Consider the following 13,254-nt stretch of genomic DNA (forward strand, 5'->3'; position numbering starts at 1 on the left):
TTTCTGCACACATTGATCACACTGTCTTATGCTTCCAAAGGGTTGTTCGCATTGACAGGGTGCATATTGAACACTGCTGTACCGACATAAAGTCAAATTACTGGTTGTTGTTACTTCAGCGCTGTATTTTAACTAGTGATGAAAATTTGAACTACTTTTTTTCATCAGCATTCACTTCCCTCCATAGCCTCTGTATCAAGTTTCACCACAATCTCTTTCTTTGACTGGGCTCCAGAGGGCTCTGAGTAGGGGAAATTTGAACTTTTTTTCACCAGTAATCAGTTCCCGTGGTCTCCATAGCATCTATACCAAGTTTCAGGGCAATCCATTCCTTCGAAAAGACTCCAGAGGGCTCTGAGTAGGGGAATTTTAATTGTGGTGGATACCAAGTATTACGACCACAGAGGCCAGTAACTTTCATATTAGGAGAAGTCTATGAAAAACAGAGGTACTATTTTAAAGTAATTACCAGTAAATAATAACAAACACAAGATTGTCGACGAACCTAAAAGATAACTAAAATAATCCATACCAGCAACACACAATCATTATTACTTTGTTTACGAATAAAAGATTTGTATCATGGATATGAAACATAATTAACAAATGAAGAAATATAAAATACAACCTACAAAGTTGAGCAGAATTATACTTTACATACTACTTTGGATCACAAAAGAGCACATGTGATTCTTGGACTTACCTACAAGACAATATTTAAACATAAGACCTCTCAAACAAGTAAAGATGATAACATGGGCAACATCACTTCAGATATTCTGTCAATTTCATGACATCATCACTATCATGATCCCTTCTTCTGAAGTATTGCAGTTAATGTTTTCCTGCAGTAAAAGTGTTATTTAGTACCTGTATGTTTATGAACCAAATGTTCAGTTACAATCAACTCATGATAAAAACAGTCTACACAAACAAGTAAAAGGCAACAAAAATACTCTACACACATTTTCATTTTTTGTATTTACAAGAGCTGTATTCCAATGTTTGTACAACAAACAAATAAATAGAACAGTACGATAAGTCACTTTTTAGGCGAAACACCAAGTTCACTCATAACTTCCGGAATTCTCTCCAGAAGAACTTCTTCACTGATGTCACAATCTTTTTCAACCCAAATTTCCTTCAATTTCCCCAATACTTGTCCAAGTACTTTGCCACCTGAAAAAAAATTCAATTAATTCTTGAGAATATTGACAAAGAATACCAGTATAGTTCAATATATTACTGATTTGCCTCCCTAATGTAAGTACCATAGTATAACTTCTTAAATATGCATGTTGATCCATTGTTTAAGAAAATATAAAAAATATTTAAAAAATCACTGCTTACAATATGAAGATCGTAAGGTGTGTAGTGCCGGTGTTCCTAAAACTGACATTTTCTCTAGACAAAGTTTCTTACAGCTAAAATTAAACTATAATATCTTTTGTTCTATTTTGTGCAAGTGTATTTTTTTATTATTATATTTTATCAACTTTTAGCATGGGTTACTCGAACCAACATGGAAGATTAACATCTGAAGATGTTATTGCTTTGCAGAAGTCTTACTCACACTGTACACACCAACTTTCATATTTTCTTTGTGACAAATCAAAATATTTACATGTGTTAAAACCATAGCTGAGCTGATACCACTTTGAAATGATACCCATATCAATTCCTTACCAATACTGATACTTGAACATTGAAATAATTAAAAGCTGTTGAGAATATTTATGAAGTGTTCCATTGCAATTACACCACATCAACCTAAGTTCATTTTGCTTTTAGAATATGAAAAGAATTATGTACGAGATGACTGGAATTTTAACCCAATCTGATCCTATATCAGATGCAGTCCGACATCATGATTTTTCTATTCCACTCCGATGTTGGAAGACATCCAACACTTTTCTTTTCCTTTGTTTCCCCCACTCCACCGTTGGAGCCTGTCTGATGCATTTCCTAATGTAGTAGACTCTAGCCAACAGGTAGCGCAGATTGTATAGTCTCTCTGTTTCTTGCATTTTGATATGAACAGATGATCGTGCATTTTATTCATGCTGTAGTGCTAGTAGGAAAATGGCAGAGAATACATGTAAGTGACGAAGATATTGCAAAATGGATTTTTGAGGACAGTGAGACTGAAGGAGAGTTAAGTGTTAAAAATGAGCATATTTATGTTTCTCTCTTTTCAAATTGTAGGTTAATTACAAGTAATCCACCAACTTCTTTCCCGCCAAAATAAATAAGAGCTGGGTAGTATACAGGTGGCAGACAAATTGGATTGATTGGAAAGGGTTAAAATAGCTATCATTTAATTATAACATTTACTTTTGTCAGGTAATAAAAGGTATAAAATTAAATAAAATTACAGATTTTGCTTAATTTATAGGATAATTAGACACTGCAAAAGTGTCCCATGAAATTTTTGTGAACCCCACGAGAGATATCCAAACTCTGAAAAGTATCGGTAATTAGGTGTGAAATGATACTTTCTGAAACTATTACTAGTATTGGCTGATATGATACATCAGCATCAGTATAGACTCAGCCCTAGTAAAACCAAAGAAATAGGCCAGAAATAGCAATAGAAGTAAGTGTAAGATAATTATATATCAATCAGGTTAGCACAAGATATAAGTTATGCCAGGCGTTACCAAACTTTATTGTTACACGGCACCCTTAGTGTTTCAAGATTTTCCCATGGTGTCCAACTCAGAATGTAGGCCTATCTAAAACATGCAATGCTCAGTTGGTGTGGTTAGGTTGCTTGACTTATGTTAAAAAATAAACACACATTTCAAATTCAGAAAAAATGTAAGTGTAAAACGTACTAAATAAGAACATATTTGGAATAAATGTTATTTCAGTGAAAATATTGGAACATTTTGTATTGCCCCTGTAAGCTACCCACAGCACCCCAGGGCACTGCAGTACACACTTTAGGAACCACTGAGCTATGCTTTTATAAAATTGTTGTCTTTAATCTCGAAAACATTTGCCACATAATATTTGTGCAAAATTAATTAAAGCACCAGATATTGCAGATTGCAGTGATTCCTTGAGTATGTCAGTTGCATTTTTCATACAATCTGGGATACCCTTTCTTTTGATTCTATTTGATGGATGCAAACCAAAACTTGACATTTGTCAATCATAATGAGAGCAGTGCTAAAAGCATTGAGGCATGCTACTGTTTTCTGGGATATACAATGAACCCCTCATTACAAAGAAGAGATGTTTAAACTAGGGATAGGACAGATTATTCAGTCTGTTATCGGTATAAGCCAATATAGGCCTATCAGTTTATTGAAAAAATGACAGACAATTTTACCATCTAATATGTCTATAAATAACCTGTAATTCAGTTCAAAATTTTGTTGTTATTTTTATGAACATGAACATAGAATTCAGCTACAACAGTTTTGTAAAGCCAATGTCAAAATATGCAGTTTATTTAGAAGGCAAAACCCATGTAGTTACAAGCTTACGTGCATTACTTAAGGAGGCTAAATAATGCATGTAAGCTCTTTGAGAACATTTACAACTTTATATTGGATCAGTAGAATATCAGGTATTGGTATTGGTAATTTCTTATCAATACAGTATTGACGAAAATTTCAGTCCATACCTAATTCAAACAATACAAAAAAAACAATAGTATTTTAACAAATGGCATTACATTAACAAAAATACAAGGTAGCAGGTTATTTCATTAAGGTTCAGCTGGAACTTTGGCATGCGAATGGGCTAATTTTTTCAAATTTTCCTCTCCATTCGAAAAACCTCTTGGATCTTTCAAAATATGAAAAATTAGATACGCTTAGAATTCCTTCTAGAGCACTGACGTGAATTTTCGTGTATTTTCTTTCACTGTTGTCTAGATATTATCAATAGTTTCGTGATTACGTAAGTCTATTAAACTATTGATAATATCTACAACAGTGAAAGAAAACTAGACGAAAATTTACGTCAATGCTCTAGAAGGAATTCTAAGCGTATCTAATTTTTCATATTTTGAAATATCCAAGAGGTTTTTCGAATGGAGCAGAAAATTTGAAAAAAATTGCCTATCAAATACCAAAGGTCCAGCTGAGCCTTAATTTAAGTTTATTTATAGAAACTGAATCAGTCAAATCACCAGCAATTTTACCCCTACCCCTGTATTAGCTGACACTCAGAGGCGTCGCGTGAAGTAAATCATTGGGTGTTCATACCCCCAGCTTAAATGAAGAGAAAATTTTAACCCCCCCTTCCCTAGACCAAGGTGGGCTGCAAACACACAGAACATCAATTGTTGATGACAATTCACAGAGAACAAAATGGTAAATGTGAGTGACACTGATTAACTGAGCATACAAATTGTAGAGTACAAGGGAAAAATAATAAAATAAAGTAAAACAAGAAATATAATATGTAATAATGCATGTTTTATGAAGAATAGGAGCCTGGGACCTTGTATTGTGCTAGTCACTCCACCAGAGTGCCCAGCAAAAATCCATTTACAAAACACAGGTCAATTTTCATTTATTGAGATTTATCGTTTCCACTTAACAACTCTCCCCCCCCCCCTTGCCCGTCAATACCCTCAAACATAAGGAAAAATTACTAAGGTAAACAATGCACTTTTTCCAGTTCAAATTATTGAAATGCCTTACTTCTCTCCTTATTTAGTGTTGGGAATTATTTTACCGTCCTCCTCTATGGCCGTGAGGTCTAAGGCACTGTGCTTTGGACTCCAACTGCGGGACGGCATGGGTTCGAGTCCGCCTGGGTTTTCGGCCTGTGTATAGGACCGGTGGCAACCCACCAACGTGAGGAAATTGGGCGCTACGAGTGAATAGCATAATCCGGTCTCGGAAATCTCCTATAATGGCTGAGGGTTCGACGTGCTGACCCCACATCACCCCATTACTGGTTGAAGAACTCCACACCTCTAGGTAGGATTGTGGGAGGGAGACTGGCAGTCGGGAGATAGGCCAAGGCCTTTCAAGGGCTGTCAAGCCATGGATTATTATTATTATTATTATTATTAATTCTTACCTGTTCTTAAGATTTAACTCCACCACCATTTCCAGTAACCATGACACAGACGAAATATTATTATTATTATTTTTATTTTCGATTTCAATAGCTATTTGTAATTTCACAGCAGCAGCTTTCATTGGTAAGTCTCTGGCAATGCTCCAACTTCATTATGCAAATTACAATTTGCGAAACTTAAAATTATTGTTTTAAAGGTTATCTGTAGAAGTTTATAACAATTATAATTTCTTTTCCATACTCATTTACATGTGTACCAAGATAAACATTATTTTCTACTAGCAGCATCTTCGTCTTCCTTCTTTTTGACTCGTCTACATTATCTAAAGGTTTAAGCAACACATTTTAAATGTCGATGCACGTATAAATCTGCTCATTTTGGTGATATAGTGTTTGAAAACATAAAACCTACAATGATTTGCAGTGGAGTTGTTGAGGACGTTTGTGGCCTTAATTTTTGGCGAAATGAATTGGAAAGAAAAGATATTAGGCTAAAACATCGAAGATCTTAGGAATTACTATAACAATGCAAACAGTGCTTGCATTATATCTTAACTACTGCTTACTTTTCTCCAATACAGAAGCTAAACGAAGCGAAAAATAAAATACTTCAGAATTGAAGAAAAAAAATGTGCCTCTGCCACTATCTGCACATTTCCCTAACATTTAACTGCCATATGTTGATAGTTTCTCTTGGAAGGTGCACGTGCTCCGATTTCCAGTTTTTCCCCTTGGCTTCTCTCTGCTTCTTCCATGGAGCTAGAACACAGGAATAATACAACAGAGGGAGTTCGCAGCACCAGATGTGCACCGGGTTCTCACTGCCTAATCTGGTGAGATTTTCTTGTCAACTGTCAGAGGAAATTGGTAAGACTTTATGAACGAAAAAAGCTACTTTTTAAAATAAGTGTCTTGAAATGTAGTGTTTTATAAAGCAGAAAAGAAGAAAAATTTAAATTTATCCATTTTCAGTTGGGGGTTTGGGTGCTCCATGAACTCCCTTCAGGCGACACCTCTGCTGACACTGATGGAGTAGATAATGGTTTTCATTTGTACCATTTACAGAGTTTAAACATGAATTGCACATTCTGTTCAAATTCAATCTCAAGGGTGGAAACTAGTCAAAGGTTCAGAATTACTGATTTTAACACGTTAACTGCCACAAAACTGGCATATACCAATCACGTCATATTGGTCATTATGACCGAAACATGTGGCTTCTTGTTCCTAGGGTGCCTTCTGTCACAAGTATAACAATGATGCACATAAGGCATGACTGACAAGGCATTGGAGTCGAGGGCCCATTACAAGTTTCTTGACTGTTCTAATTTTTGCAGAGAAAAAAAGCGAAATAGAGTCGAGGGCCCATTAAAAGTTTTGACTGTTCTAATTTTTCCAGAGATAATAAAGTCCAATAACTTGGTGAAATCACCCTGGCAGTTAACGTGTTAATTGACCACTTTAAATAGTCCAGCCATACATTAACATATTAAAAGAAGAAATGGGATTGCATTAAAAAAATATATTATGTCATTGTATCTAAAGATATCAGTTTGGCGGTTACGCAGAGATAGGTAATTAACTCTGATAAACTTACTATTCATTTTTCCTCGTAAGTTTTTTTTCCAGTGATCGATTTTGCCACTCGCCTGACGAAGCCACCAGACAATTGGCGAAATCGATCGCTGGAAAAAAACTTACGCGGAAAAATGAATAGTAAGTTTATCAGAGTTAATATTATCTGGCGTTCAAATTCCCATACCAAGCCTTCACAATTTTTTCCCATTGAACACAAAACTAATGTTTTTTTGAAGATTGAAATAAGTTTTCTTTATTCTACAGACCTGACAAATTACAGACCAAAAAAACTGACTTTTACTGATTATACTAACCATTTTCCACCTCATCTTCAGTTCTTCCAGAATTGCTTGCATTTGGCATCACTGATGCTTCACTAGTACAATGTACACTTGTACACTGGTGATTTCTGGACAACATGGATGGTTATTTCTCTTGATTAAGAAAAGGTTAAAACTGGATATATACAAATAAATCAACAAGTGTCTTAAATTACATAATGAAATTAAGAAAATTAATTTCTCATAATTCCATTCTGTATTACCTGGAACTCCTTTCTCTTTGAGCATGTTTCCATTCAATGGAAACCGAGGTGCCTCCCACACGCTGAATGCCTTCAGCAACAGCAGATCTCCTCTGTACTTGAGCACTTCTTCCACTCCACGTCTTGTGTCATTCAGTTTAGACTTGCTGCTTATCACTAAGCTTTGATATGGCCTGCAATTTTAAAGGTTACGTACTGTCAACTCACAATCACTTATGAATAAATCTAAATGTACATAAATTTATACCTTCTTCCAATGTTTTCAAGATTTAAAATCACTTGTGCTTGGTGCGTTAAATTTTAAAGAAGCGTTAAATCAAGTTAACACTACATTAGCACATCGAGGCATTTCTCCAACCTTTGTTAAGGCTAACAGACCTCTAACGTCGTCGTTAAATCTAAAGGCACTCCTTGGCTTCATTAACATGCTTAACAGCGCATTGTGTGTGCCAGCTGTTGTGTTGAAAGATTATCCCAAACAGATTTGAACACATTATATGCATACCATCGCAAAACATACACTAGTTCGATTTTTTCTACAGCAAAAATAATTTTCCCATTTCATATTTCATATTATAAATTCATACTAAACTCACATTTCATGCAAATCAGAAATCACATGTAAGTTAAATGAGAAATATTGTATCAATGTACTTTTTAAAGTTTTGTCAATAATGGCATTGTGATCATCACACATTATTCAAATTTTATTAATTTTGACTGTCGGGCCTAAAATTTATGCTTATATAGATATTTTATACGAATTTGATTTTTTTAAATGCATATTGAGTTTCCACCTTCACTGCACTGTAACGATAAACACAAAATATCGCATGACTTTTTAAAATAATGTAACCTCTTTTTACATATTTGTATAAGGTAAAGTTATTCACCAAAATATTCGGTGTCATCATCCACACCGTTTTCCAGTGGATCACATAGAAACTGGAGAAAATCGGGGGTTATGCTTGTCTGCTTATGACAACCATTCCAATTTTATGTTGTTTTTTTTAGCTGAAAAATGTCAGAAGACGTAAGAGATAAAATTAAAATGAAGCAACTGACCTAGAAATAGGTAATGCACGTCCTGTACTCTTATTTAATGTAAAAGAAATCTGTGACTTTACACAAAGTAGCCCGCAACCTTTCAAAATAGTAGGGTATTGTTCTTTTGGAACTTTCTCACTTATTATCTACCTACTCCAATTAACATAATGGAAAAAATGATTTTGCAGTGAAGAGAATGCTCGACACAACTGTTAATCATTCTAAATTCTGAATCGCAGTGTGTGCAACCACTAGCGGCTAGCAACAGCTGTAGCAACCTGGAGATAAATGCTAAAAGCACCAAACCCGACTTGCCTAACCTAACCAAGTACAGATAAAGAAAACCTGCCTAACCTATTTACTTATTCAGCTCGTAGCTGTACTTTAGTACAGTGCAATAAATCATGTTATATAACATTAGCCTAACCTAGAACTGTAGTTTTTATTTATATATTTATGATCTTGTATTTGCAGTCGGCAGGCACGCATTTAAATTAACTTACGAAAATTACAATGTAACTGTTAATACATAACATTTTCGGTGTGCGGATGTAAATACCTAACTAACATTCATATCTGAAACATATATTTATATGTTACACATTTCTTTATTTATTGCTGTTCCTGGGGTTTCATAAAAGAAAGTGACAAAACAAGTGTTTCGGAAAAACGTGCTTACGCACAACCTACTGTTCACGGCACAACCAATCAAAACGTTGCATTTCTCATATCAAAGTATGAGAATAGCAAGTAATCAAAGCAAAATGCCTCTAACATATCATTAGTTAACAGACCTATAAAAACGCTTGAGCAAACATTAAAAGTTTAACAGGCTGCTAAGATTTTAGTGATGCGTTAACTATCAGCTTGTTAAGAACGTTTTAATGATGCTTGAGCGAACCAGGCATCGGTGTTAAGGAATTTTATGTACATGGGTGCTTATGAAAATATTTTTTAAAGTTCTCCAAGCATTTTCATTTTTCATAAGAAATGAACTAAAGCCATCTTGCACTTGACATAATTACATTATCTTAGAAAAGACAATGAAACTAAGAACGTAATTTCACATAGATGATATATTTTTACATTTATGATAAAGAAGAAGATTCCAGATATAAATAAATACGTTAAATAGTAATTTGGGAACTTTTCTAACGATGGAAGTGGCCCCGGCGCCCACCCAGCGTCGAATAACATGGGTACCTGGGGGAAACCCTGGGTGGTAAAGGCGGTCAGAGGCATGATGCTGATCACATCACCCCACTCACGACCGGATCAAGAAAGAGTAGGGCGTTACCCCACACCCCCTATATGCCTTCATGGCGTGGTGCTAAGCACAGGGGAACACTTTACCTTTTTTTTTTACCTTTAGTATTGATTAATTTAAATACTATTTAACGTATTTATTAATTTCCTTTAATAGTGAGTAACATGCACAAATCTACAATATGTTATTCCAGATATACAGTCAAATCCCGATTTTATGTTTTTCAGGAGCCCGTAAATAAAAAAGCAGGAAAGCATAAGGGAGGGGTGAAACTCAAGTGTCAGTAAGAAATGACTACATAATTGACTTTTTAGGGGATATATTGTATCAAAAATTATTTAACAATAGGAAAGAACTATGATTATGAATATCTAAGGTAAAAAACAGATCTTCTGTGAAAGCCAATGACTTTGATTAACAATGATTAATGGAGGACCCACTGTCGATGGTATGGACGGTGGATGACTACTTCTAACTGCCGCCCATTAGGTTCAGTTTATGCATCTGATTGTGTGCGATCTATGTTTACTCTGTAAACTGGTAATTAGTTGCTAGTTTTAGAAGTCTCTGGTAATTGGAGGGGGGTGATCATTTATAGATGGACGTCAAGCATCTTTATATACTGTAATCAAAGTTGTCTTCAAGCAATGCAGAATGGCTCAGATCCCACTTTGAGCTGCTTATATATCCAGTCCCGATCAGCCCAACAGCATGAAATGAACAAAAACAATCTTTGTCAAACTTACGCATTTTTAGACGTCACAATAGGTGGATTTTTATCAGTGACGTGCACAGGATTTTCGAAAGAGAGGGATGAGGGTTACGTATACATTTTATAGTAGTCAGTCCTTACTTTCCCATCTTTTGACGTTCTTTTTTTTTTAGAAATACTGGCCAAATTGGGGGGGGGGGGGGTTATGACCGCACCAACCCCTCTTAGGCACGCCACTGATTTTTATTTACATCCATATTAATTGACGATTTATTATCAGATTTAGAAGTCTTGCAGAGGGCAAACACCCCTTCCACCAATAGTTTCACTGTAAATAACATGTTTATTTGTGTTTATGTCAGGCTGGGTGAGCTCCAGAGCTGCTTTACGTGGCAGCTTAGTTCACCCACCTCGAGAATCAAACCCAGGACTCCAGCATGGCAGTCAGACACCCTACCGACTAGGACACCACGGCTGCCCAGCAAATGAGAAAAAGTAAATAAATATTTGCTCTTTTGGCTCAAATACACATTTTAATGACATTTAGATGTCCACTAAATTGGCTGCTCTCAGAAAATATTGTCGCACCCCTCGCCACTGTACAACACACGAGTCACATAATATGCATAGAGAAAACATGCTCTACCTCACGCACAAGAATACATTTGTCCAAACTCCCCCCCCCCCCACACACACACACAATTGGTTTGACAAGAATATCTTTCAGTCAACTGTAAAATATCGCCCTATCTGCTCATAGAAAAAAAATCACTTTCGCTTGTGCGTTTTCAGCTTTATTCTAGCGTACGTGAAAAAACTTCAGATTAAAAATAATTGAACTAGATCCAATCATATTTCCTTAGGAATCCAAACGACTTCCCATTGAAGAAAAAGTACAGTTCTTATCTGGTATGGCAAATCCTTCTTAATTTTCCAATAAATGGATTTAAAAAAGCAAGGGTAATAAATAAAACAAGAATCTACTTCATCCTACTCTGAATCATATATAATAAAACAAAATCTGCCCAAACCTACTTCAAAGGATTTACTGCAGGTTTATCTTCTCTATTTGAAACCACAAACAGTCCTAGGTCTCGTTCAAATGAAGACAGTTTAAGCCGGGAATGTAAAGTCATCATCTGAAAACAACAGCAAAGTAGTTTATTTAATAAATACAATGATACATACATGGGTACTGCAAAAATATTAAGCAAAACACTATGGATGACAAGTATTTCACTTCATGCAATAAAATATCAGCAATATTTACGGACCAGAACTGAAATTCAATAACAGAATAATATATATTTTTTAAAAAATTTGGTTAATACCCATGAAGTACAGAAAAATACGGAGAAACTAGTACTCACTTATCCGAGAAACTGTTTTTTCTTTGTTCTATCGATTTCAGTGGCAACTGTCACCATCCTCGGAACTTGCTGTACTGTTGCTTGGCGTGCGTCTTTTGTAGTAGTTCTCCGACTGCTACTAGGTGTGCTGTTGTGAACTGTACATCTGTGTCCATGTTATCTGCTATTTATTAGGGGATTCCAAGTGTGGTGTGCCTGTCCGCTATCGATGTTTAGCTCCTGCGGGAAGTGCATTATGGCATGTGTTTCCTTGATTTTGGTGTCTACGAGTGTGTGGGCAGTGTGTTTGACTTGAACTTTTTGAATTTTATGGCTATTGTATTTGATGTGTTTAGCAAGACCAGTAGTGGGTTGGGCTTTACATCACTATATATAAATCACATTATGTCGAGACATATTGAGTCTCATAAATCTAACTTATATCTTTCTTGCTGTAGGATAAAAACTGGAAACTATAAGTAATGCCTTTACCTACTTTTCTTCCTCGGTAAAATCTAAAAATTAATTTCCAAAGATTTACTTTGCACAAGTAGGAACACAAAGGAGTTTATAGACTTGAGGCTTGTTGAACAATTAAATCAAGTTATCTTAATCACAAAATAATCAAATATTTCACGTCAATTACACATACCATGTGAAATACAACAATGTAAGATTTGATAATAAGTTGTGGTATATTACTCTTTTATATAGATTTCATATAACAAGAATTCAGCAGTTTTTTTTTTTATGTATCAAAGGCATGGCGTGCATGTAGCCGCTGTTACCACAGGTAACACCAAAATATAAAGAATTGAAGAACCTGTCTTAAAATATTATTACGTACATAAACTGGTAATATTGTCATAAAGTAAACATTGCAGACTGACATTTTTTCTGACAACGGCAAAAGCGAAGAGGAGGACTGATCCGGTACCCTCCTCAGGCAACATGAGGAAAGGGCCCTGAGCCACCACAAGGAAGACTTCGCGTAGCGGCAAAGACTGACCGCGGGAGGAGGAGGCGAGCTGTTTAGCTGGTGCAGTTGCCTGTGATCCTTACCGGATACAGATGAGTGTTGCCATATTCAATTGACAGAAAATAACTAAGTCGCCTAATCGGGTCTATCTTACTCTGAAGGTGTCCAGTCACACTGGGGAACGATGGCGCAGCACCTTATAATCGAGGGATCCCGGGTTCGATACCCGGTGGAGGCACAAGTGGTTCAGATCCAACTTTAAACTGTCCCGATTAGCATTACTGTGCATGAAGTGGACTTAAATCGCCAAATCAAAATTTAAAAAATCAAATCACACTGGGGGAAAAGCAAGCTACCAAGTGATATTTTGTATTTACTCTAAATATCAGCGATTACGAAAGTCCTCTTTGTCCTTCTTCGACATCATGGGCGAGAAGGAGAGGAGAGGGGTGGGTATGGTCAAGGGGTCCGCTGTCCTTCTAAAAATGTCAACCTAAAATTCTATATTTCACACATATAATATTATTTCGGTTACAGGAATTTTTGATAATTGTTGAAAGGGCCGATTGAGATTGACATACGTTGTCGCAGGAATGCGATAATTTTGGATTGAAGCAATGTTTTTGAGGTGGTAGAACTGTTTTTGGGTGAAAACATTACTTACAAGCATAATTTCCCGATTGTCATCTTAGCACACTCTGAAGTGTCAGGTGTCGCAGGTTCGAATCCTCA

The 13,254-nt window shown here is 35.8% G+C and overlaps 1 protein-coding gene across 3 annotated transcripts in view; it reads right to left on the bottom strand.

Moving 5' to 3' along the window:
- Positions 1 to 962: 962 nt before the first annotated feature.
- LOC145985227 (CCA tRNA nucleotidyltransferase 1, mitochondrial) overlaps positions 963 to 13,254 on the bottom strand; it is a 59,477-nt gene continuing 47,185 nt past the window's right edge. For all 3 annotated transcript variants that reach the window (XM_083118984.1, XM_083118986.1, XM_083118985.1), the window contains 3 exons: positions 11,230 to 11,333; positions 7,169 to 7,341; positions 963 to 1,179 (listed from right to left, as the gene is read on the bottom strand). In XM_083118984.1, the coding sequence (XP_082975110.1) occupies positions 1,043 to 1,179; positions 7,169 to 7,341; positions 11,230 to 11,333 (414 nt within the window). In that variant the 3' untranslated portion in view covers positions 963 to 1,042. The remainder of the gene's footprint in view (positions 1,180 to 7,168; positions 7,342 to 11,229; positions 11,334 to 13,254) is intronic.

This window comes from Lepisma saccharinum, chromosome 3 (genome assembly GCF_977018435.1).
Source record: "Lepisma saccharinum chromosome 3, izLepSacc3.1, whole genome shotgun sequence".
Taxonomy (NCBI): Eukaryota; Metazoa; Arthropoda; class Insecta; order Zygentoma; family Lepismatidae; genus Lepisma; species Lepisma saccharinum.